The 24,480-nt window shown below is 43.6% G+C and overlaps 2 protein-coding genes across 7 annotated transcripts in view; both read left to right on the forward strand.

Annotated features, from left to right (window-relative positions):
• LOC130267202 (CTD small phosphatase-like protein 2-A) overlaps positions 1-14,314 on the forward strand; it is a 60,121-nt gene extending 45,807 nt beyond the window's left edge. For 5 of the 6 annotated variants that reach the window (XM_056516600.1, XM_056516603.1, XM_056516613.1 and 2 more), the window contains 8 exons: positions 984-1,101; positions 1,172-1,283; positions 2,476-2,559; positions 10,576-10,638; positions 11,988-12,067; positions 13,226-13,352; positions 13,891-13,986; positions 14,157-14,314. In XM_056516600.1, coding sequence (XP_056372575.1) covers positions 984-1,101; positions 1,172-1,283; positions 2,476-2,559; positions 10,576-10,638; positions 11,988-12,067; positions 13,226-13,352; positions 13,891-13,986; positions 14,157-14,216 — 740 coding nt within the window. In that variant the 3' untranslated portion in view covers positions 14,217-14,314. The remainder of the gene's footprint in view (positions 1-983; positions 1,102-1,171; positions 1,284-2,475; positions 2,560-10,575; positions 10,639-11,987; positions 12,068-13,225; positions 13,353-13,890; positions 13,987-14,156) is intronic. The other variant, XM_056516623.1, reaches the window with a different exon arrangement.
• A 7,159-nt stretch (positions 14,315-21,473) lies between these two features.
• On the forward strand, positions 21,474-23,507 carry LOC130358702 (C-1-tetrahydrofolate synthase, cytoplasmic-like). The gene is made up of 2 exons (XM_056562360.1): positions 21,474-21,501; positions 22,920-23,507. The coding sequence occupies exons 1-2, from the start codon at positions 21,474-21,476 to the stop codon at positions 23,423-23,425; spliced, it is 534 nt and encodes a 177-aa protein (XP_056418335.1). The 3' UTR covers positions 23,426-23,507.
• Positions 23,508-24,480: the final 973 nt, after the last annotated feature.

The following is a 24,480-nucleotide window of genomic DNA, read 5'->3' on the forward strand; positions in this document are numbered from 1 at the left end:
AAGACTTATCAATAAACTGCAGTCATTGAGCTTGGACTCCCATATTGTTAAATGGATTAGGCAGTGACTTAGGGACAGACAACAGACGATTGTAGTTAAAGGAGAACTGCGGCATAAATTTTTAAAGTCCCCCTGTGCCCGGGCTGCAAAAACATAAACAAACTTTTAATCTCCTTCCTATGTTCCCCCATTGTAGATATATCAGCGTCTCGTTCCTCCTGGTGCTGCTGGCTTCTGGCTTCTTAGGCTCAAAACGTCACAGTGCAGGCAGCGTATCGCCGGCGGCAGCGATGTCCCGCCTCGGCCGGTCATATAAGGAGCCCGGTCCCGTCTTCTCCCTACTGCCCGGGTTCCTTACATGACAGAGCCCTCAGTCTATCACTGGCGGAGGTGGTACATCGCTGTGGCTGGCAATACACTGCCTGCACTGTGCCAGCAGGCATGACATCACTGAAGCCTGCTGGGGGACCACTTCTGCCCTCACATCGTTGCAGTGCTGTGATGAATAGAAAATCTCCGGATCGGTGCTGCAGCTTTCAATCTGTGTATCTTTCAGTGAGTGCTCTGTGTAGCTTTCAGTCTGTACAGCTTTCAATGAGGCTCTGTGCAGAGAAACACATCCTGAGGTAGGGCTCCTGCCAGGCTGGGAGGAGACCAAACTCACTGTATTAATTGTGGCATTGAACAGAACAGAGCCACCTAGTGGCCATTTTGTCTATTACATTTTAGCCCTATTTATGTTGATAATTTTAAAAGCAAGTGAATGGGAAAGTGTCTGTCTGCTAATTACACATGGAACTCTATATTTAAAGTTTTATTTGGTGACCGGTACTCTTTAACACAATGATGCGCTCTCCCAATTCTTCTGATGATGTTCTGAACCCACTGCAGCCTTAGTAATTGGCAGTGTTATATTAATTTTAATTGAAATATGCCTTTATTTGTATCAGATGTTTTATATCCCTTATGATTATCCTCTACAGGAAACCTTTTAGATGATTATAGTCCACCAAACCATACAGCAATACATCAAAACAGCATTCCAGACTACCCATATTTCAGCGAGCTTCCTGAAGAAGAGGCCAGAGAGAATTTTAATCCGTGAGTGTTATTCCTTTGTGGTGCTGATACTTATCATTGTAGGAGCAGTCACTGAATTGTTTCTTTTTAGATACAAGTTTATATGCAGCGCCCAAGCTGCATCAGGTAACCTGAGGAAGAGAAAGAGTGACATTCCATTCAAGACTCGCAGCGCTCCTGAGAATACTCTGGTGTTAGATTTGGTGAGACTGATTTTATTTATCAAGCAGCTTGTACTAAAAATGTTTTTTCTATCTATATAACAATTTTTATTAAAAAAAAGATGTGAAACCCTACCTAACATATTCCATATAATGCCGGTGTCTTCTACTAGGACAGAAATGAGGGCCCAGGTGTGACTTCCACTTCTAGGTACCAAATGGCTAAACCCCTCTCTTTAACGCCACTTTCCCTGCTCATAGGCTTTCTTCAAATGTGCAGAAAGATGTCAACAGAGTAACATTCATGCTTAGTTTGCTAGTCTTTACTTAGGAAACCTAAATCAATTTGAAATGAAGTCAGATACACAAAATCTGAATTACTGGGCTGGATTTGTCAGAGCATCTCTCCATTCTGGTTTATAGAGGGGGCTTTCATAAATTAATGTTCATAATCTCTTGGAGGCAAATGGACGAGTTGTCTTTATAAAGGAGCCCCTTTTTAGGTTCCTCTTGACACAGAAGATATTTATTTAGCTTCATACTGTTCATCACCATAGCATTTTTGTCATTTAGTAATTCCAGATAGTGGTACTAAAATGTATCCTTATGCTTCTGTGGTCAACTGTGCACCCAGAAGCACTAGTGTATGCCACATATACAGTGTGTTAGTATAATACCATTAATGCCACCTTGAATACAGCTCACATCAGTACAATAAATGGGGGTATAGGCTTTGCCAATCCAAGGGGACTTAACCAATTAATTTATCATTTTTTTTAGCTTCTCCCCAGCTGCATCCACCAATCTCGTCCATTAACACATTGGTTAATACTGAATTTAGTTGTGGTGTTCTTTCCATGGGGATATTATACTCAGAATGGGCCAATTATTACACAGCGATCAGCCAGCGAATGATGTATTTGTTGGCTGATCACTGTGATTGTGCATCCCTTAATATCATCAATAGTTGGCTGTATGTCTCATTTAAGCAGGTAATTTGCTGCTGAGAGTAATGGAGGTCAACAGCTGCGCAGTCACATAAGTAACTGTTCTTGGGGCCATTCACTTCCAAAATTGGGCCTAGTAAAGGTTCCTTTCAATGTGCACAGATGGTCTTTTATAGAACCATTTGCTGCTCAGATTGGGTACCGATCTGAAATAAGCCTCAGTGTATAGATTCTTTTGTATAGCTATTTACATCATGCTTTAGCCTTTATATCTACTGTTTCTGCAGGAAGTCCTGGTTGAGAGCTCACTTCTTCCACTACCTGATGCAGAGTTTACATTTCTTACGCCTTTTCAGGATACATATTACAAGGTGGGGAAGCTTGTTAATTTGATCTCATGTTATTGTGAAGCATTTACCGCAAAGCCTAAGTTAAAGTTATACTAAGATATAGTTGGTGTCAATTTTAGAAGAGTTATTCATTTCGTAGAGCTTTAAAATGGGTGTCAGCTAGATCATGTGTGTTCATCTCCCTCCTTCTCCGAGAAGTTGTGATCATAGACTCTTAAAAGGAAATTCCATTCTCAAATATTGTTGATCAATGGGTATCCAACAACTCAGAAGGCCCTTAGAGAATGAATAAAGCAAGGTTCATGCACACAAAGTGGGCTCTACTGTGCAAAGGGGGTGCAATTTCCCCTCTGAGGAGCAGCTAGAGTCCCAGTGGTGTACCCCCCCCTCACCCACTGATCAGCATGCTATTAGCAAGTGAGTGATGACACTGCAGAATACGTTGGTCGCTATATAAATAATGGAATTATTTATTATGTAAAGATCTACAGTGGAAGGGTATTGCTGTTTCTGTCTGTAACATTGAGAGGAGAGAGGTTACTTTATTGCTCTCCTTGTACTACATGTTACAATTTACTGCTAAAGTAAAATTTGACAGAATTCTGGATAGTTTTAGAACAGCCCCGTAACAGCTAAAAAACCCACCAAGGGCTGGATTAACAAAGGGGCTGATTGAGCTACATATCCAGGCCCCTACCTTTTTAAAATAGCCTCCTGCTCTTGCTAATGGGGATTCGGGATCATATGACCTCTGCCCTGATGCAGATGCCAGTGATGTCACTTATCAGAGGAGCACTGTGGTGGAGAGAGAACGCTCCCAGGTTGGACGAGGTGAGTGTGTTTATTTTGTTTTGTTTATCCTGGCACAAAGGGGGGATGGACCTGTCTACCTACCCAGCCAGCTGTCTACCTACCTACTTGGCGGTCCACCAAGCTAGCTAGCTACCTATCTTGCTATCTATTTACCTAGCTACCTAACTATGTGGCTACCTATCTAACTGCCTGGCCATCCATCTATCTATCTAGAAGAAGCAAAAAGGCGGCAAAACCATGTAAATAGTGCAGTTGGAGGGTGCAAGCTGGCAATAAAACAGTCCCAGTCGCAGACTGTATAAATACTTCCAAAGAGGCAATCCAGCAGTACATCAAACTGCTTCAAGCAAAGTGGTTTATGTCCAATGTTTAGATAAAACATTTCAACAGCATCACACTGTCTTTCTCAAGCATAAGAAAGCGGGTGTGATTCTGTTGAAACATTGTATCTGAACATGGGACAATAAACCAGTTTGCTTTAAGCCATTTGGTGTGCTGCTAGATTGCCTCTTTGGAAGTATCTATCAACCTAACTATATGGCTACCCACGTAGCTTTCTAACTATCTGGCTCCTGGCTGGTTACCTACCTGACTACCTACTAGGGCTGCATGCTTTGGGGAAAATGTGTGATTGAGATTATGGAGGTAAATATTGTGATTGCGATATAATAAAAAAAATGGTGACATCCCCTTTTTTCACAACCAATCTCCCCCATTTTACATACCCCCCCTTATCTTCCCCATTTCAAGTCTATCTCCCTATTTAATGTCCACACCCCCATTTTATGACTGTCCCCTTTAATATGTTTACGGGGTGCAGGGGAAAAACAAAAGAAACCTGATGCTGGTATAAAATTACGGGGAGCACCCACCAGATTTTCTGTTCTGGGTTCTCCAACAACCATAATCTGGCTCTGTTTACATGTACATGGGTCTCTAACTAAACAAAATATTTTTAATAAAAATACCATAAAAAATGGCCTACATAGCCCCCCTTCTTTTTAATAAATGTAGTAAGCCTTTCATTCATGGAGTCTGTCATTTTCTTCATCTGTTGACAGATCATCTTTTTGTGCAGCAACAATGACTCCCAGACACAGTTTAGAGAGCTATACTGTTTTTCTTCACAGTAGATCTGCTGTTCTAGAAGGGCCCACAAGTTCTCAATATAATTTTGGTCAGGTGAGGAAGGGCACAGTGTGCCCTACCTTCAACTTGCTGCCATCTGAGTCGAAGTGGAGCTTTGTGCTCATTACTGATCCAGCCACGAGCCATCTGGACCATCAAGAGTCACTCGCATCTCATATCTTCTCATCAGTTCATAAAAACTTAGAAACATGGCCAAGATGAGGATGTTTCAGAGCACTGAACACCTTGTACTTCTGCCCCCTCCAGGTAGAGTGCAGTTTTAGATTATGACAGTGTGATGTCCCAGTACAGGATGATGTGGCCCCGTACCGTTCCTCTGCCCTGTCAGGCAGAGTCCCTGCATGTCCCCTGCAGCATACCCCCATTATGTATATAGATTTGCATAATTTAGTGTACTGTTACACTTTAATGTACCACATGATTGTTACCCAGAGGGCTCCAGTGACCAGGTGACTCCCCAAGTGAACTATGGGCGCTTTGCACAGCCCCCCTATATAACAAGGGGAAGGGCTGCAATCTCTCTTTTAGCACATTGCTACTTCTGCTGAGGTCAAGTCCAGTCAAGTTGTTCCAGTGTCTGTGTCCAGAGCATTGGAGGCCTCAAGCCTAAAATCCTGCAGCCACAAGTCAGTCATCAGTAAGTCAAGTCATCTTATTGTCATTCACCATCTCTGTCAAGTCCATCTGTAGTCACCGTGACCTGCACTAAAGTCATTCAAACTACTGCAAGTCCCAGCAAGTCTGCGAGGTCCCCTTGTGTCACTGGTCACCTCCCTGGGATATTTTGGATGTACTGCAAAGACTATATCACCAGTCTTGCCTCAGTAAAGCTGCCGTTATCCTTTAATCTGGTGTTTTGTGTCTTCATTGCCCCTGCCTAACCCAGGATCAGCGGTATTACCTTCGGGTGGTTTAAGGCTAAACCACGCCTTGGCGTCACGACAAGAAGGGGTTAATACCATCTGCCCCTTGGACCATAACATCTGCCCTGCATCTACCCTGCATTGCACCCTGACTCCAAAACTTTTTGGCATCCTACGAACAAGATACAGGTGTGCACCCTTTACCACAAGCCACAAGTCCTCCCCCCTAGTCTGAACTGTGTCCGAGACTGTCTGTAATAGTTGCATGCTGATTTGTGGCAGATAAAGTGTACGGGACTGTTGTCATTGCAAAGCATTTATTAGCGGCGCCTGTGAAATAGAGGGGGAGGTGAAGGAAAGACTGTTAAGTGTCACTGTGCAGTGTGAGAAAATAAGTACCTGATAGAGTTCATCTGGTCTGGTGTTTCCCGCGTGCGCGGTCGCAGCTCCGCCCCGTCAGTCCCCAGTGGTGATGCCTCTTCAATGTTACGAGGAGGAACTAGGGATCCGCCTTGTGTTGCACAGGTGAAGACTTTCCCGACCGGACCAAAACAGGAAGTCCCCTGGACGCAGCCATATTGGAGGTCCCGGCGGCTGCGTCCAGCTCTGCGGTCTATAGTCTAGCACCTGCTGCAGCACAAACTCTGCTTAAACCAACAATCTGCCTCAGCAAGTCTCCGGTACCGGTGGCGAGTCACATTAACCCCCTAGGGCCCAGTAGTGTTGTTGGGTACTTGCCACATAGTAGGGGAACGCCACTCAGAGGGTTCCAGTCAGACCAGATTAAGTCGTTGCAGAATATCGCCAAGCATCTTAAAGTAACAGCGCACTCAAAAAGTCTACAATATGTCACCACCCAGCTCTCCAGATCAAGCAGGCGGCAGTGCCCCCCTCATCTCCAGCAGCTGGATCATCTGTTGCCCCAGCGTCCGGAATGCCACCAGTCCTGCCTGCAATCCACATCAACAACTTGGGTGTTCCAGCGTCGGCACCGGTATTCATGGGGAACCCTGTCCTGTCTACCTATAATGGAGATCCCTTCACCCTGAGGGATTTCAAGGAGAGGATCCAGAGTTTTTGTCTTTTATTCTCTCCCTCCTAATCAATAGGTGCAGTTGCTCACAGGACAACTACAGAGACCAGCACTGGAGGAAGTCCGCACCTGGCCTGCCTCTGAGAAGGCGACTGTAGAGCAGATCTTTGAAAGTCTGTACCAGGTATTTGAGTCATCTTCGCCATCAGAGGTACGTCTCCGGTTGTATGAAAGGCGACAAAAGCCAGGTGAGACTTTAAGAGCTTATGCCGTAGCCCTACAGTATGCCCTAGAGACTGTTCAAAAACTAGATGGCATAACTCCCGAGCAGGGCAACAAGGTATTGATGGATAGATTTATCGATAGGGCTCATAATAAATGGGACAAAGCCCAGTTGAGAATGTTAGCAGTCCAAAACCCCAGTTTGTCCTTCCCCGCTTTTACAGGCTATTCAAGTCATAGAGTCCGGGACTGAGTCAGAGGGCGTTTGCACACCTGTACCAGAGCCACTAGGGGCAGTAGCTAGGCCCATACCATCACCAACCCCATCACCATCCCCGGCCCACGTCCCAATGCCACCGACCTTGCCGGTTACTACAGCCTCAGTGTCAAGTAAGACATGGAACAATTGACTAAGGCTGTGAAGGAGCTTACCACCCAGGCCGCTCCACCTGACCATGAACCGCCCATGCCTAGGAAACCCACTCCTGCTCCCCGCAATTTTAACCCTCAATCCTCCACCTAATAGGCCCTTGGGGACTCAAAGACCCTTTTGTACCTATTGCAATAAACCGGGACATTGGGAAATGCAGTGTTTGGGATTTAAACAGGTTTCCCCTGAGGTCACGTACCGGCCCTCAGGAAAACAGTCATCAGGTCCAAACCCTGAACAACCTAATTCAGGACTCTCCCTTCATGTTGCCTTCTGCCCCTATGTAAAGATTATTGTAGAATGTGTACAGTTGGAGGCGCTGATAGATACAGGGTCGCAGGTGTCAACTAAACCTAAAAATATTTTCTATACGCACTGGAATGACAGTTTATTGTGTGAACCTGATGATGTTGATTTTAGAGTAGTGGCAGGTAATGGAAAACAAATACCCAGGCATGGATATTGGGAGCAAACCATTCAGTTGGGAGAACATGTACTTAGAGGGCAGGGAGTGATTGTAACTAATGTGTCTGACAAAGGGTCTGCTGAGTTTCTACTGGGGATGAATATCATGAAAAACTGTTTCTCTGAAATTGTAGATTCCTTGCATGCCTCTCTACCATACATGTCCCTCTCAGGTCAGCGGGCTGCACAGCACCACTTAAAAGTTCTACTGGCGGAGCAGAAGTTTGCCAACCAACAAGGGGAAATCTGCAGAGTACGAGTCCAAGATATCAGGTCGGTGACCCTACAACCCAATATTGAGACCATCAGGAAGTAAGGAACAAGAACTATCAAGCCCTGCTGGAGCCTATGCAGCTGGAAGATCATCCCCTTATACGAGCTGCAAGAAGCCTTGTCACGATTACCAACAGGAGAGTCCCCGTCCAGTTAGTCAATCTGTCTGATGCCGCTACTGTGTTACCTAAGTACACCCCAGTTGCCCAGCTGTATCTTCTAGAGTCAAGGGACATCCTAACAGAATGCAAGGGGGCCCGACAGCATGCAGCCCAAGTAGCTGAAGGATCCGATGCAAGTACTCCTGAGCCCTAGTGGGCGCAACTCCAAGTAGATGACAAGACTATCCCAAGGGATCAAGTCAAGGGAGTTGTCGACATTGCTAGAAGGTACCACGAGGCCCTGGGCGGCACCCCTCCTGTTGGTCAAGAAAAAAGATGGAACTATTTCCTTTTGTGTCGACTGCAGGAAGTAGAACAATGTTACCCACAAAGATGCTTATCCTCTACTCAGAATTGAAGAGTCACTTACAGCCCTCGGGTCGGCTTCTTACTTTTCCACTCTGGACTTAACCAGCGGATATTGGCAAGTGCCTATGGCCGTGGAGGACCGAGAAAAGACCACCTTTGTGACATCCATGGGACTGTTTGAGTATGCCATTTGGGCTATGTAATGCCCCTACTACATTCCAGTGTATACTGATGCCAGCTTTGAAGGTCTGGGAGCTGTCCTGTCCCTAGTCCAAGAAGGGAAAGAGAAGGGATTGCCTATGCCAGTTGTAACCTGTGAGGAGCATAGAAGAACAATAGAAACTACAGCTCCTTCAAGCTGGAACTCCTGGCCCTTGTATGGGCCATGACTGAGAAGTTTAAGGACTATTTGGCTGCCACGCTATTCACTGTCTACACGGATAATAACCCGTCGGCCCATCTGAAAAACTGCCAAATTGGGTGCCATCAAGCAGCGCTGGGCCTCCAGATTGGCCAACTACAACTTTACCATCAAGTACAGAAGCGGAAAGTCAAATGTCAATGCCGATGTTATGTCTCGGATGATCCCCGGTGAAGAACCACCTGTTGAAGACGAGTGGGAAGACGTGGAGCTGCCCCATTTTACCAGAAGTTCGTGAGAATGTTGTGACCACCTTAGAGAATGGTGAACCCAGGTCCGAGAAGGTCCAAGAAGACCTACAGTGTATACATACCTGGAAGATTCTACAAGACGAAAGTCGAGTCATGGGGGATCTGTTGGACTACCTTCTGATGAAAAAGGTACCAACCTGTTTACGCCGAGCCCAGTGTGACTACAAGTTGAAGCTTCTGTGGCGACAGAGGAGGCAACTGTTGTACCAAAATTCTTTGGATCCGGTCTCTGGTGATCAACTTCATCAGATTCTGGTCCTCAATGCATACCATGATCAGTTGGGACACTTTGGAATCCACAAGACCGAGGCTACTGTCAGATGAAGGTCCTACTGGATTGGGATGCAGAGCGACATCAAGAAATGGTGCAACGTCACCAAGAACGTGCGCAAAGACTCAAGAGCACCCCTCCATTCCATCCAGAGTGAAAGGCCTAACCAGTTGGTCATCCTAGACCATGTCAAGTTGTCTCCTACCCGGTCCGGGTACACTTACGCTACTACTACTCTAGATGGGTTGTCATAGTGCCTGTCAAAGACCTTACAGCCAGAATAGTGGCACAAATGTTCTATTCCAATTGGGTGCAAACCCTTGGCTGCCCGGAGTCTGCCCTGATGGACCGAGGAATGGCCTTCCAGGAGCTGTGTCCGTTCCACACACTGAGTTAAATTACTGTCTAGATAACAAGTGACGTGGTCATAAGTAGAAAGTTTATCCCCAGATTGTATGTCACATGTCATGTATTGTATACTGCTTTGACATTGTATGTTATATTGCAATTGAATGAAAAACAATAAAAAATGTTTGGAAAAAAAAAAAACTCCAGACTACTGCTCACCACCCACAAGGGAATATTGATGAGCTGGGCGGCGCTGCGGCCAGCGACACTGACGTCAGGGTGCCAGTAAGCACCTCATTTGAATATACAGAAAATAGAAGATTAAGGTCGAACGGCACATCGAAGCCGGGCACAGTAAGCATCAAACTGATCAGCTTCCCCCGCACTACCAGCCAGTACTGCTGTTTAGTGCGGGGGGGAGCAAGCTGACAGTTTTCCTTTTTTAAGGTTTATATTTAAAGTAAAAGCATATTTAAATGTTGTTGTGTGTAGATATTGCTGTTACATCGCTTATTATGGTGCCCCATGGTGTTCTTATGACTTCCCTCTCAACAATTCCCCCTAATGGTCAAAAAAGCCCAGAAGCTTAGTCCCACTGTTTTCTTGGCCATGCGCTGCATAGTGAACTGCTATTGCAAACAAGAATCATATAAGCTTCTCACTAGAGAAGGATTCATATTACTAAAAAGGGTTCAGAAATAATTCCAAACAAAAAATAGTTTTGGGTCAAGATTTTTACCATAAAAATACAATTAAATTTTTTTTTTTTAAGATTTTTAATTACTTTGTCAGCTACTATGATTATTTTAGACAACAAATATATACTCTTTTGTTTACAGTTTCAAGGGACAGTATTGAGTAGTCAATTTCTTATATCACTTAAAGTATAAATAAATATAGTAATATATCAATAAGCACAATGTTCTGTAAAGTCACTGTTTGCTGAATAAATTTAAGACTTACTTTTTATTGGTTGCTATTGACAGAAGGTTGTTTCTACTGTTTATTATATGAATCTTATATTTCAGGTGTATCTTAATCTGCGACCTCATGTCAGAGAATTCTTGGATAAACTCTGCAAAATATATGAGGTAAGAACAGAGATTCATTGTTACCTTTAGAATTATGGCCTACTGATGGGTGGAGTGGCCTACCGTCTTACCAGGAAAATTCTCAGTAGGGCAACTGGCCCACTGCCTGCACTTAATGCTTGGCCACGTGATGCCAAATTCCTGGGCTGGACTGCTTACAGGGACATAACAGACCTGCAGTTGCACCCCCTGGGACCAAACACCACTGCACAGCTTTTCAACACTGTGTGCTCCTTTAAGACGCACACAGAGTTGAATTTACAGCTGTGATGGGGCTTTCGTTGTTGGCAGCATCCCTGTATTGCCCTGCCTGCTCAGAAAGTTCAAATAGAAAAAAAAGCCGTGGAAAAGAGGTGCACTGTAGTGGTGTGTTTGCTTTTTCTCTCAAAGGGGCCTGCAGTATGGGGGCCTTATACTGTACTATGTGGGGGCAGTAAGGGTGTGTACTACTATATGGGGGCCTAATAATATTACTATAAAGCCTACCACAGCCTATATACCTATAAACTATTCAGTCTACTATAAACATGGTCTGTGAGCAAAGAAGGTGCCTAACTGACATAATAGCTTACAAGGTCTGCAGGGCACTCGAATACAGCCGGAATCTACTTCTGTATGGCCACTGGATGTAAGAATATTGTAGAGTAGATTTTATTCAGCAAAAGAATGGCAGTAGAAGTCAGTCATTAGTCACCTTAAACCTAAAAAATGTCTTAAGTTTGTGTGTATTAAATAAAATATATGAAAAAAATATATATACACTATGTTCAGGGTTATTACACTACAGAAATTCATCCAGGCCCCTTTTGGATTCCTGTAAGGAGTATGGCAGAAAGTCCCATAGTCATACTGCTCTTACAGTAAAGAATTCTATTCTGGCACAGAATCTTTCTTGTGGTGCATTTAAAAAAAAAATCCCATTTAGTATGTGTACTAATATTTTTAAGAATATTATCCCAGTAAAGGGCATATCTAAGCTGATTGAACTTTCTTAGAGGTTATCCATGGGAACAAAAAATGTTTATTGATGGGGGTGGTGTAAGAATAATTAAAAGCCATACTCTCCTCCTGGTAGGGCCAGAGCAGAAGCTGATCTTTGGTAACATAATGTATCAGGAAAAAATTAAAATAAAGTGATCAAGAAGTCCTATCTAGATAAAAATTCCGCTCGGAAATGCATTGCTGTCCGATAAATTTTCCGTGAGGACATTTAACTGTGTGAACATAGCCGAAATAATGAATACCTTGTAGTTTGCTGCCTCATTTTATTTGCCTTTGTACTAGGTTTTGGTGTACATTTGTAGTTGGATATGTCCTGATACATTTTTTTTAATTGTCCTTTTATATAGATATTTGTCTTTACCACAGCAAAGAAAGAATATGCTGAAAAGATTTTGGAAATCCTGGATCCACAGAAAAAACTAATCAGGTGTTTTAAGTAGTAGCTTATGTAAATGTTTTTGAGATATATAATATCAAAACAATGGCCCAGATCTACTATTGAAAATCCACCAGAATGCTGGCACATTTTGCACCATAAAATTGGTTTGCATGCTGTGCACCACATTTACTTTGTGTTTTTTAAGCACATGGATTGTGTAGTAAAGCAGCCTGAGCCACATTGAAAAATCTGGCGCATGCTTAGACTCTCTGGTCGAAGAAGAATATAAAAGTTTTAGTAAATTTGCACCAGTGTATTTCAGATGCAGATACTGTATATGCTTTTTTTTTTTTTTCTTCTGTTCAGTTTGTTCCAAAATGAAATAATATGCTTGCTTTAAGGTGTTGTGCATATGGACAGTAGTGCTGTCTTATAAAGACAATACAGCCTCCCCCTTGAAGGGCATTTCAGCAAAATACATCTTATCCATATACCCCCCTCAGGTCTCTTCGTCAGAGACCTGAGGGGGGTTGTCAGTTGCATGATCTCCTTTCACATTGCTGGTGGGTCCCAGCAGTCGGAACCCCCCTATGGATAGGGGATAATATGTATTTGTCTGGACTACCCCTTTTAATAATGTGAGCAGAAAGCCAACACTGCTCAGCTGTCTATTACATGGACATTCATTCTTCTGACTATATGACAAGCAATAATACATAGTATTTATTGAACTAAAGTATAACAAGCAGCTGGCAAAAATATTGATTATTAAAGGGGTATTCCAGGCCAAAACTTTTTTTATATATATCAACTGGCTCTGGAAAGTTAAACAGATTTGTAAATTACTTCTATTAAAAAATCTTAATCCTTACAATAGTTATTAGCTTCTGAAGTTGAGTTGTTGTTTTCTGTCTAACTGCTCTGATGACTCATGTCCCGGGAGCTGTGCAGTTCCTATGGGGATATTCTCCCATCATGCACAGCTCCAGGGACATGACATCATCATTGAGCAGTTAGAAAGAAAACTTCAGAAGCTAATAACTATTGGAAGGATTAAGATTTTTTATTAGAAATAATTTACAAATCTGTTTAACTTTCCGGAGCCAGTTGATATATGTAAAAAAAGGTTTAGCCTGGAATACCCCTTTAATAATAATACACATTTAAATTGCACTTTTTAAAAATGTTTATCTGACTACTCTACAGGCACCGGCTTTACCAAGACCACTGTGCTTGTGTCTCAGGTCATTATGTTAAGGACTTAAATGTACTTCATAGGGATCTGGCCAAAACTGTTGCACTGGACACATTGGCTTATACCCTCCCTTTCCATGTAAGTAAATTGTGTCTTCTGGTTGTAAAACGATTAGGCTAGGTTTTCACACAGGTTTTTTTCTGGCATTTTTTGGCCAAAATCAGAAGTGGATCCTTTTGTATCTATTCCTAGTGTTGAGCACGAATATTCGTAATGCAAATTTTTATCGCGACTATTGACACTTCGCAGTTTGGCAAATATTTAGAAAATAGTGCTATATTTTCTTAATGACTAATATATTTTTTTTGTTCACATGCAAATTTTCCATGTGAATTTTTGGTATGGGGAAAAAAAGTTAATGAACATAGCGAATATGGGAATTTCGCGAACATAGGATGAATATTTGTCATTATATTTGCGAAATATTGCGAATTTGAATATGGCCCCTGCCGCTCATCACTATCTATTCCTGGCTTTGGCTCAAAAACTGCTGTGGCAGTTTTCCAAAAAAAGAAAAAGAAAAAAACGTCAGAAAAAAACCTATGTGGAAACCTAGCCTAAACATGTCCTACTTGAATCTTTGATATACCAAAGCCATGCTGTATCTTTTTGTCAGCTTACTAATAGAATTCTGGTAAGGCGTTGGACAGGAAACTATACAGATAAAGAACTTCTGACCTTGCTTCCAATTCTGGAGCAGATGACTCAAATGGTAAGCAACTCGCACTCAACCCGACCATCAATTCTATTTTTTTCTAAACACATTGACCAGGAAGTTATCACCCCCTCCCTGTATATGTCTGTAGTGCATGTCTGTAGTGCATTGCCTTTTTATCCTAAATGTTTTTTTTTTTTGTTTGTTTTGGGTTTTTTCTCTGACAGGAGGATGTGCGACTGGTGATTTCACATCAATTTCGTGCTGATGATTTGGTAGCATCATAAAAATTTCCAAAGTACACGAATGATACCATATTAAGGCGGAATAAATGTAAATTAAACCTGCTATGTCTTGTATATTTTTGATAATGGATTTTTTAAAATAGTTTTATATGTTTTGTATATGTTTTTTATTCAATAAAATCAATTCATCTTGTTATATTCTATTTATATTATAATAATTGTCATGTTTGCTTAAAGAATACATGTCCTCCGCTGATCAGGAGAATGAGCCGGGAGGCATCTGCTCTCCCCACTCCCCTCCTGTGTCACGTGATCGACACGCTCCTAGACTTGCATGGCGAGTCTGTCTCGATCTCGTGAAATGGAGCTGGGAGAGAACGTGCTGAGCACGAACTTCTCCCAACTCTTTCTCCTGTTCAGCGTAGGTCTGAACACTCAGACCCCCTATGATGAAAACTTTTGACATGTAAATAGTTTTTCCCAATGACTGTGGCCATTTAAACAACTCTGACCTGTCGAGGACACTGACGTTGTCTTTTGATAAGTGGCAACAAAACATTAGGTCATTTACATTATGGAAGTTGCTAGGTGGGACCTCCATGTATCCAACGAGAGTTCTGTGGAATGTACTGATCAATTCCTGAACAATTTTGGCTGTCAAGGCATATTGTTTTGATGAAAATGGCCACTGCCATTAGGGAATACTGACAACAGGGGTATATTTGGTCTCCAACAATGTTTAGTCTAGAGGTACATGTCAAAGTAATACATGCCAGGACCCAATATTTCCGGACAGAATATTGCCCAATGTATCTCACACCTTCTCCTGGTTTGCTTCCTTTTTGTTTCTGCATCCTGGTGTCATCTCTTGATCAGGTATGCTGTGCACACGCAAAGATGTCCACAGGATATAAAAAATGTGATTCATCAGACCAGGCCACCATCCTCTATTGCTCCATGGCCCAGTTCTGATGCTCCCATATTCTTGTAGATGATTTGGGAGGGATGGGCAGCTGTGCTCCAACACCTTTCTATCATAGCTTACATTAACCCTTTCCCGGTCCTGGGACGTATATGTACATCATGGGGCTGTTAAGAACATATGAATGCTTAGTCCATCCAGCTCCAAATCCCGCAGCCACCAGTTTTCTGTAGCTGAATGCAGCCACAAAGTTGACTGCAGCATCTAAAAGTCAAGTAAAGCTTTCATTATTGGTAAAGGGATTCAGGTCAGCTCCCCACAGCACGATCGCAGGGAGCTGACTTGTTATGGCAGGCAGAGGCCTTGCCCCCGCCTCTATGGCTTCCTATGATCATTAGTTTATGACAAAAATTATGTATTTGCTGCTTTGCAAGTCTGTCGCTGGAATCCATGCTGGAAGGAGAAGATCCACCTTGAGCTACTACATGACTTGGAGCACCAGTAACTTGATGGACTGTTAGGTAGGCAACCTTTTTAAAAAAAAGAGCGCTCAGATGCATCACCAAATTCCCCATCAGATATCTCTTGCTTTTTTGATAATAACAATAAAGGATATTTCCGGGAGCAACTTATCCATAAATGTTCCCAGCCTGGCTGAAAAAAAAATTGATACTATTTTAACTTTCACGCCCACCTCTCCTCCCATTGTTACAGAGCCATCTTGGTGCACAGCCCTTCCTGTGTTTGGGGTCTGCACATGATGTTGCCTTCTCAATCAGCAACACAGCAGTGTACAGCCTCAGCAACTGGCTAAGTGGGTAATACAACATGCTGACCTGTACTGTGCTGATAACAGCAGCAGTGAGTGGAGCAAGAAAGGGGAGGATGGGGGAGATTTATCAAAACCTGTGCAGAGGAAAACTTGCCCAGTTGCCCATAGCAACCAATCAGATTGCTTCTTTCATTTTTCACAGGCCTTCATAAAAATGAAAGAAGCAAGTTGATTGGTTGCTATGGGCAACTGGGCAAGTTTTCCTCTGCACAGGTTTTGATAAATCTCCCCCTATATGTTGTCTTTATTATTCCACAAGGCTGGGATCAAAAATAGATAAATTACTCACCTGATTACACCTTTTTAACATTTATACTTTGTGAAAAAACAGGCAAAAGAGTGCCCTCTGCTGTTTGAAGGGTGGTGGACTAATTCAGTGCAGGGTGAATAGGTCAGTTTGCGACACCAGGGCACAGTTAATCTTCATGGTCCGAGGTTGAGAGAGCTTCTCCTGGGCAAGTGTGGGAAGAATGATGACACCAATGCAAGGTTACGGATAACTATCTTTGCTGAGGCAGAAATTGTTGTTAACATACTCACAGCACAGACTTAGTGCAGAATGAACCAGGGAAACCTGTCGCCTTGCTGGGACTTGTGGTTGCGAAGACTGCAAATTTTAGATAAATGACAGCACATGCTGAATTTGGAGACTGTGCTCACTGATTCATGACTATTTTGTTCAAGAGCTTTGGGGGAGATTTATCAAAACCTGTCTAGAGGAAGTGGGGCAGTTGCCCATAGCAACCAGATTTGTTCTTTAATTTTTTCCAGGCCTCTTTAAAAATTAAAGAAGCAGTCTAATTGGTTGCTATGGGCAACTGCACCACTATTCCTCTACACAGGTTTTGTTAAATCTCCCACTTTGATGTTCACCTAAGAGTTGGAGTCTTTCTGAGATTGGCATGGCTGCAGATTTGAGAGTAGACTCAGACTACCTAACTCCTCCCCCTCCCCTATAAGCTAATGTTGGTGGGGGGGGGGGTCACATTGGGGCGCTAGGATCACCTGGGTCACTCTGCAGCAATCCTGTTTAAAAAGACAGTTCATCTGTGGTCCTAGTAGCTGTCCTGTGGCTTTGGCCTGCTTCAGGCCGCTTGGTAGCAAACGGTGTTGGACTCACCATTGACTTGTTGTTGAACTAATTTTGTTCGCACTTTATTGCCAGATAATATATTTTTCTAAATTAAATTTCATTATTGTTATATGTATGTTATTTCTGTTAGTGTAACTTTAGAGATTAGTGAACCCCATGTTATTCTGTCTGCCAATGGGAACCCCTAAAGCCTTCCCTATATAGTGTAGTGGGGGGGGGGGGGAAGAGTTGTTCAGTCTAGTGACTCCTGAGCTACAGTTTGGTTTAGGCGTGCTGTGTGGAGAAGGCCAAGCTCAAATTTAAAGGGGTACTCTGGGGAAGTTAAGAAAAATAAAGGAAAAATGCCCCAAAGCCACCACAATACCTGTAGTTATTCATGTGGTTTTTGCATCTCTTGTGGCCCCTGTTGTCTCCTAAATACTATTGTTTTCCTTGTTTGCAGCACAGACTACAACTCCCAGAAGTCAGTGCTGTTCTGTGTAATGGTTGCCAGCCAATTGCTTTCACTATCTATGTGCATGTTCACACTGCACTGTACAGGTCTTTTCATCCTTCCTCCAGCAATAAATCATGTTATGCTTTGAATGGCAGTAGTAAGTGTTAGCTTCTCTCATGGCACACAGAGAGGAGAGGGGAGGGGGGCTGTGAATCCAGGAATCACGTGGTGCTTGTCTCTGTGTAAACCCCTCACTGACCTAGCCCCCACCCTCCTGTCAAGACACAGCAATTGGCTGGATGACTTTTTCCTCATACTTCCTGCATATATGTGACAGCTGAAAGAGGAAAACTGCTGTATATAGCTAATGAATGATATTTAGACAAATACATAGGTTGGTGAGAGGGATAGGATGGGCTATGGGTTTAGTTCCCTGGAGTACCGCTTTACCCTCAACTGGTCATTCTGCAAGGATTATTCGCACCGTGGAAGTTCATGTCCCTGCGGAGAAGGCTTCAGTACCTTGGTTAGCCACAGGGGTGCGATGTGAGGTGTAGGGACAGATGGTGTTAACCCCTTAGTGTTCTTTACACCAGGGTGGGGTTTGCCTATGTAACCACCCGAAGGTAATCCTGTTACTCCTAGGTTAGGCAGGGGAAAATTAATAGTCCAAGACCAGGTTAAAGGTTAACGGTAGCTTTACTGAAGTTGAACAGGTATAACAGTCTTTACAGGGTAGTAAGGTTCCCAGAGAGGTGACCAGTAACGCGAGGGAGCTTGCTGGGACTTCCAGAGACTTGACAGACTCTAGCCCAGCCACACTGACTTGAGTTGACCGACGATTGTGACAGCAGACAAAGATGACTTGACTTACAGATCTGTGGCTGCAATTTAGGCTTGAGGCCTCCAGGTGTACTGGACACTGGCTCTGAGACGTCTAGACTGGATTTGACCTCAGCAGAAAGTGAAACATGAGCAAAAGAGAGAGATTTCTCCTCCCTTCCTTATCAAGAGGGGCTGTGCAAGGAGCCCATAGGCTAGCTGCGGGTCATCTGGTACTCTCTGGGTAACAAAACATATGACTTAAATATATGACAACCCTTATCATGTGACTAAAAATCATGTGACCATATCAAAGGTCCTTTACCCTTAATATATAACTTATAACTCAACCAGACATGACTGTAGGAGCATATCCCATACTGGGACATCACAACTTAAGTAAAGTCGCCCTCGACATCCCTCTTGGAAGGCTTTGAGAAACGAATCAGCCACGGGTCCACATTCAGTCCTGGGGCATTGCAATTAATGTCCATATCCAGGCTGTTTGTTGACAAGAACTGATAATGCAATAGAGTCTCTGTATCAACGTCCATACATGCTCTGTTAGATATGTCACTGAAAATAACCATGGAATTACTGGAGAATAAGGACTATGTATAATAATGACAACATACCTATGACTGTGGTATAAACATGACCTATGACTATGCATTTTATGACATTTGGCTATGCATATTATGACAAGTTGACTATACATTTTACATTTGACTATATATAATAAACACACTATACATGACTAGACATGACACTGGTGGATTGGGTTGCCTGTGGCTCTCTGCCCAATGCCTTGGCTACTGGGGTCCCTGGGCATTACACACTTCTCCCCCAGAACACTATATATATTTAGACATTTATTAGATAACATTTGACATTTGTTACCTCCTGACTTTTGAATTACGTGCGTTTGTGGGAACAGGAATACCTTCTGGCCAGCAAAGTATCCTGAGCACGTGGACACAAGAAATTACATTAGACATGTAAGACATTTGTATTGACTGTGTAGTTGTGAGTGTTACAGCCCTAATATACAGTGGATGTGTACATGACTTTGTGTACCTGTGAACTATGTGTAATACACGACTTTACTCTGCACATGATGCTAGCGATTGGGTTGTTGCTTCTCCTGATTGTTTTAGGATCACCCCTACAAGAAAACAGCCAGACATCAGAAAATATAGTACACTAAGATTTTTATGGTGTGCAACAATTTACATACATTTTTATTATACTATAGCAATTATAGTACAGGACCGAAAATATTTCCCTTGTGCATAATGGTGAGCAAAAATATATTACTATGGCAGTATTTACACAGATGTCCATGTATCGCTTAGTAGTCCAGATATACTATAGAGTTCAAGTTCTAAGAGCTCAGGCTCTGTCAGGTCCCTGAGGAGTCTATCGGGCGTAGCCGGGCACAACACTTACGAAATTGGTTACCACAAAACCTTCTTGACTAGATCGTCAGGCACTGTGCTTAACCGTTGCTTGTAAACCTGGAACAACAAAAGATTGTGCTTGCACACAGAAGTCAGTCTCACGACCAAGTTTGGCAAAGTTACTGTACACCAGTACACAAATAGAACATTTCTTTTACATATGTACTCTTCCATTTCAACCTAGTCGATCAGACTGCTTTCTAGGCTGTGACATATACCTAGCACCACGAGACTGGGCCCCCTTCATGGGGTTGATGAGTGGGACAAACGGGATTCAGTGATGGACTGGCTCACAGTGACCACCACTTGTACAGCAGCAGCTTGTGCCACTGGTGGAATGACAGTTGGTGCCTGTTGGGCAAGCCACACCTCTTGAACAGCTGGAATAGGCCGAAGCCCTTTTGTTGGTGCCTGCTGATCAGGCCAAACCTCTGGGGAAACCAGAGTAGGCCTGGGCACTTCCGTTGGTGCCCGATAGTCAGGCCAAACCCCTTCAACAGCAGGAGTAGGCCTGGGCACATCTGTAGAAGACTCTTGACACAGATACTTGGGGTCCCTAGCAGGTGGCTCCAGATATTCTTTCTGAACAACTGCTCCCTTGAAGCTTGGTGGCAGGAGACCAAATGGATCTGAGTCCCAATCTTCAGAGGGGAAATAGGTGAAGGGGATTTGTGTGGGATTCTTAGGTCTAGTGACAGCTGCTGCCCATTCCCCTCACAGACTCTGTTCAGGCGTGTACTCCACAATCTCTCCGTTCTTCAGAGAATGCATAGCAGCTGGGAGATGGTCTCTTTGTACTGCCCTCATGTTCACTAGGAGGATGCCCCCCGTGTCGGCGGCCCATAAGGGTGCAAAACCCCCTCACTTTGTCAAACATGATTACTGTTGCACGATGGCGCTCTAGGGGTGGCTCACCCTCCTGGGGGTGCTCTAGTTTCTAATTTACAGGGCCTCCAACTTTTTGGTATCTTGCTGCTGCTCCTGTCGCATCTTGAATGGCAGCCCCTTCAGTCCATACCTCTCCATCCTTTGCACCCTCAGTTCCTCTATGATAGCTGCAACCTCAGCGTCTCTTTTAGCCCTTTCGGACTGGGCCGGAGGAACTGGGGGAAGGGACTTCCCTGGCAGGGGAAGAAGATGCTCCCTCATGTACTGGATCAAGTCAGGCTCGTTGCGAAATAGTCACTTAGGTAGCGGTGGTGACTGGGGACGTGCTGGAGGCTGCTAGACCTGGGAAGCTGGCCCTGGACTGAGGGTAGATAGAGGAGTACTTACTTCTGAGTCCTCCGTGTTGATCTTTGCCCAGGATCCCCAGGTCCATTGATGGGGTGACAGCCTCACCTGCCTACTCTCCATCGTCCTCTGGCAATAGCACTTTCAGGTGGACGTCTTCGGCCCTGATGGAGAGCTTATGCAGGTGATCAGCTAACCCCTGGAACACCGGTGCCATCTTGGGACTCTCTGCACATGTGGATAGCCATGCCATCAAGGATGCCATCTTCTTACTCTCAGCCAGCACTTCCGCAAAACTGAAGAGGTCAGGCTCCACATTGCTTCTTATACTAGTCTCCAACAAAATGGCCGCCGGCTGGGAAGACGTCATCAGCTGGGCTTGGGACTGGAAGTGACTCGATGGTGCATCCTCTCCTTGGATCTCTCTGTTTGGATTATATTTCAATAATCACAAACAGTATTTGTAACTAAAAACATTTTAATAAATGACAACATGTAATGATGACAATAATGAAAACAAAAAGCAAAAGTATGACAGCAAAAAAAAAATAACCAATGATAAAATACACTACAGGGACAGTAACAGTCAGTTATAAACAAGATACAGTAAACTTTAAAGGCAAGAAACTGATGTTACAGAGCTAAGTATAACTTAAAGGAGTAGTCCAGTGCTGAAAAACGTATCCCCTATCCTAAGGATAGGGGATAAGTTTCAGATCACAGGGGGCCCGACCACTGGGGCCACCCGTAGTCTCCTGTACAGGGCCCCGGCAGCCCGAGGGAAGGCTCTGCCATAGAGTTGTATTGAGGGGGCGTGTCACCTGCCGCTTTCTGCGGATGTCAACACACTCCCTTCCCTCGGGCTGCCGGGGCCCCGTCCAAGAGATTGTGGGGGGGCCCCAGCGGTCGGACTCCCCGCGATCTGAAACTTATGCCCTATCCTAAGAATAGGGGATACTTTTTTCAGCACTAAAAATAAAATAAGCAATAAAAGCTATAAAGAGGGGTTTTTAAGGGTATGTGTTTCATATAGTTGGGGTAGGCCCCTTTGTTAGTAGTCTTACTCCCAACTATTAAAGGAGTTGTCTGGTAAAAAAAAATAACTTATCCCCTATCCAAGGATAGGGGATAAGTTATAGATTGCGGGGGGGTCCGAATACTGGGGCCCCCCGCTATCTTCTGCATGTCCTAGCAGTCGGCTGGAAGGGGGGCATGCCGTACCCCGCACAGAGCACCGGACGACACGCCCCTCCATATACCCCATAGAGATACATGGAGGGCGTGTGCCGGCAGCGGCTTCATGCAGGGCACACACATGTACGCTTCAGGCAAACTGCCGGGGCCCCGTGCAGGAGATTGCGGTGGGCCCAGCGCTTGGACCCCTGCGATGTATAACTTATCCCCTATCCTTGGATAGGGGATAAGTTATTTTTCACCAGACTACCCTTTTAACAGAGGGGCCTACCCAAACTATATGGAAGCAACTATTAACAGAGGGGCCTCCCCAAACTATATAGGGGGCTCCATATAATTTGGTTTGGCCCCTCTGTTAATAGTTTCCCCTATAGTTGTGGTAGGCCCAGGCCCCTCTCAGAGAGGCCTACAACTATATGGGGAAGAAACTATTAGCAAAGAGGGGCCTACAACGACTATATGGGCAGGGGCACAACTTGCCACTCTATAGTTGTTGCATGCTCCTTTTTGCTGCTAATTGTTGCCCCCATATAGTTTATGCCTGAATGCCTCAGTCAAATCTTTTTCCCAGGCAGCAGGCACCAGCTCAGCTGCCTGCCACAGTGCCAACGGCGCTATATAGTTTTCATGACACAGAGAAAGTCACCAACGCTGTATCGCCTGCCAAGGATGTGGATGGACTGATCAGCATTAATGCAGGAAAGCTGGCTAGGGGAGATATTGGAGATTGCTTCATCCCATGAACACCAAAAGGATGCTTGGAACTCATCCGTCAATCAGGAGTGAAGATTGCAGGGAAAGGAGCTGTAGTTATCGGGCGCAGTAAGATTGTGGGGGCACCTATGCATGACCTGTTGCTGTGGAATCACGCTACAGTCACCACCTGTCACTCAAAGACAGAGCAGCTTAGTGAAGAGGTGAGCAGAGCAAACATTCTTGCTGTGGGTGCTGGTAAACCGGAGATGGTTAAGGGTGACTGGATCAAGCAAGGTGCCATTGTGATTGACTGCGGCATTAACCATGTACCAGATGACACTAAGCAGTCTGGTAAGAGAGTCACTGGAGATGTCGCATATGAAGAAGCAAAGGAGAAGGCGTCCTATATAACTCCAGTCCCAGGTGGGGTTGGCCCCATGACCATAGCAATGCTCATGGAGAACACAGTGGAGAGTGCAAAACGTTACCTGGAAAAGTTCCAGCCAAACTCATGTAATATAGAATACACTAAACTTCAGGTGCAGACGCCTGTACCCAGGTAGCGCTGATGTTTTACAATGAAGACCTCATGTTTACTGCCATATTGTATCTTCAGACTGTTCATGTTCACTTTGAATTACTGGAGCTGTGGGTCCATATTGTCTTAAATTTTATTTTTGTAAAAGCCATGGTTTCTGCTTCACTTTTCTTGCTCTAGGCTTTGCAAATAAATGTTAGGATAATGAAAACCAATAGTTAGGAAGCATTATGCTATCTTGACTTATCTTTTTGACAGAATTCTATGCCTAGTACACTGTTGGGCACAAAGTCTAGGACATTGCATTAGTTACAATAAATAGGATTCACCTTTTTTTTAATACACTTTTTTTTTTGTAATCTAAGTGATGGTATGGTCACATGTACTTAATCCAACACAGGTTTCCTGTAGTGGAATTGCTGCTTACTACCCACTGACTTAATGGGTTTGCAGCAATTCTGCTTGCGGTGGTTTGTGCACATATGATGGTATCCTGGGTGAATACTTAACACAACTTTATAGAAAGTTATTTAGCACATGTTCTGATTGTGCAGTTCTTGGGTTTCTGTTACATGCTCTCTACTACAATATAATAATCGTTGTGTTATCCTGAGAATAAACAGTGTCTAATTTGGAAAATGCACATAACCCTACAGCTGTATAATATAAAAAATAAAAAAAAAAGAACAAAAAGCAAAATTCAAGGGAACCGCTGTCAGAAATGTTCACATTAATATCATGGATTTTAAAATATTGATATGAAGGGGAAGAGAAGGAATGTCTGACTAATTTGGTGACCCTAGGAAACTGTGTTAACCACTGAGCTATTAAGCTTTTAATACTACAATATTTGAATGGAGTTTTGTTTTTAAACCCACTCATTTGCATTGTACTGTACTAAGTTGAAGATTTGTAGTGAAAAATCTGCTGAAAATTTTCATTTAATTCACCACACTGTGTATATAGTCAGGGACATTTATCATCATTGCTTTGGTAATCGAGTTCTGTAGACATTTCTTTTGTTTTAGTATAGCTTATGTTTAACGTACTTATAGATACAGTTCATAAGAAAGAACAATC

The sequence above is a fragment of the Hyla sarda genome, chromosome 1 (assembly GCF_029499605.1).
Source record: "Hyla sarda isolate aHylSar1 chromosome 1, aHylSar1.hap1, whole genome shotgun sequence".
Taxonomy (NCBI): domain Eukaryota; kingdom Metazoa; phylum Chordata; class Amphibia; order Anura; family Hylidae; genus Hyla; species Hyla sarda.

Bases quoted from the DNA above. Each gene is read 5' to 3' on its own strand.
- LOC130358702 (XM_056562360.1), top strand. From the start codon at position 21,474: ATGACAATAATGAAAACAAAAAGCAAAA. The intron at 21,502-22,919 runs GTATGACAGCAA...GAACACCAAAAG, and splicing joins AATGAAAACAAAAAGCAAAA to GATGCTTGGAACTCATCCGT.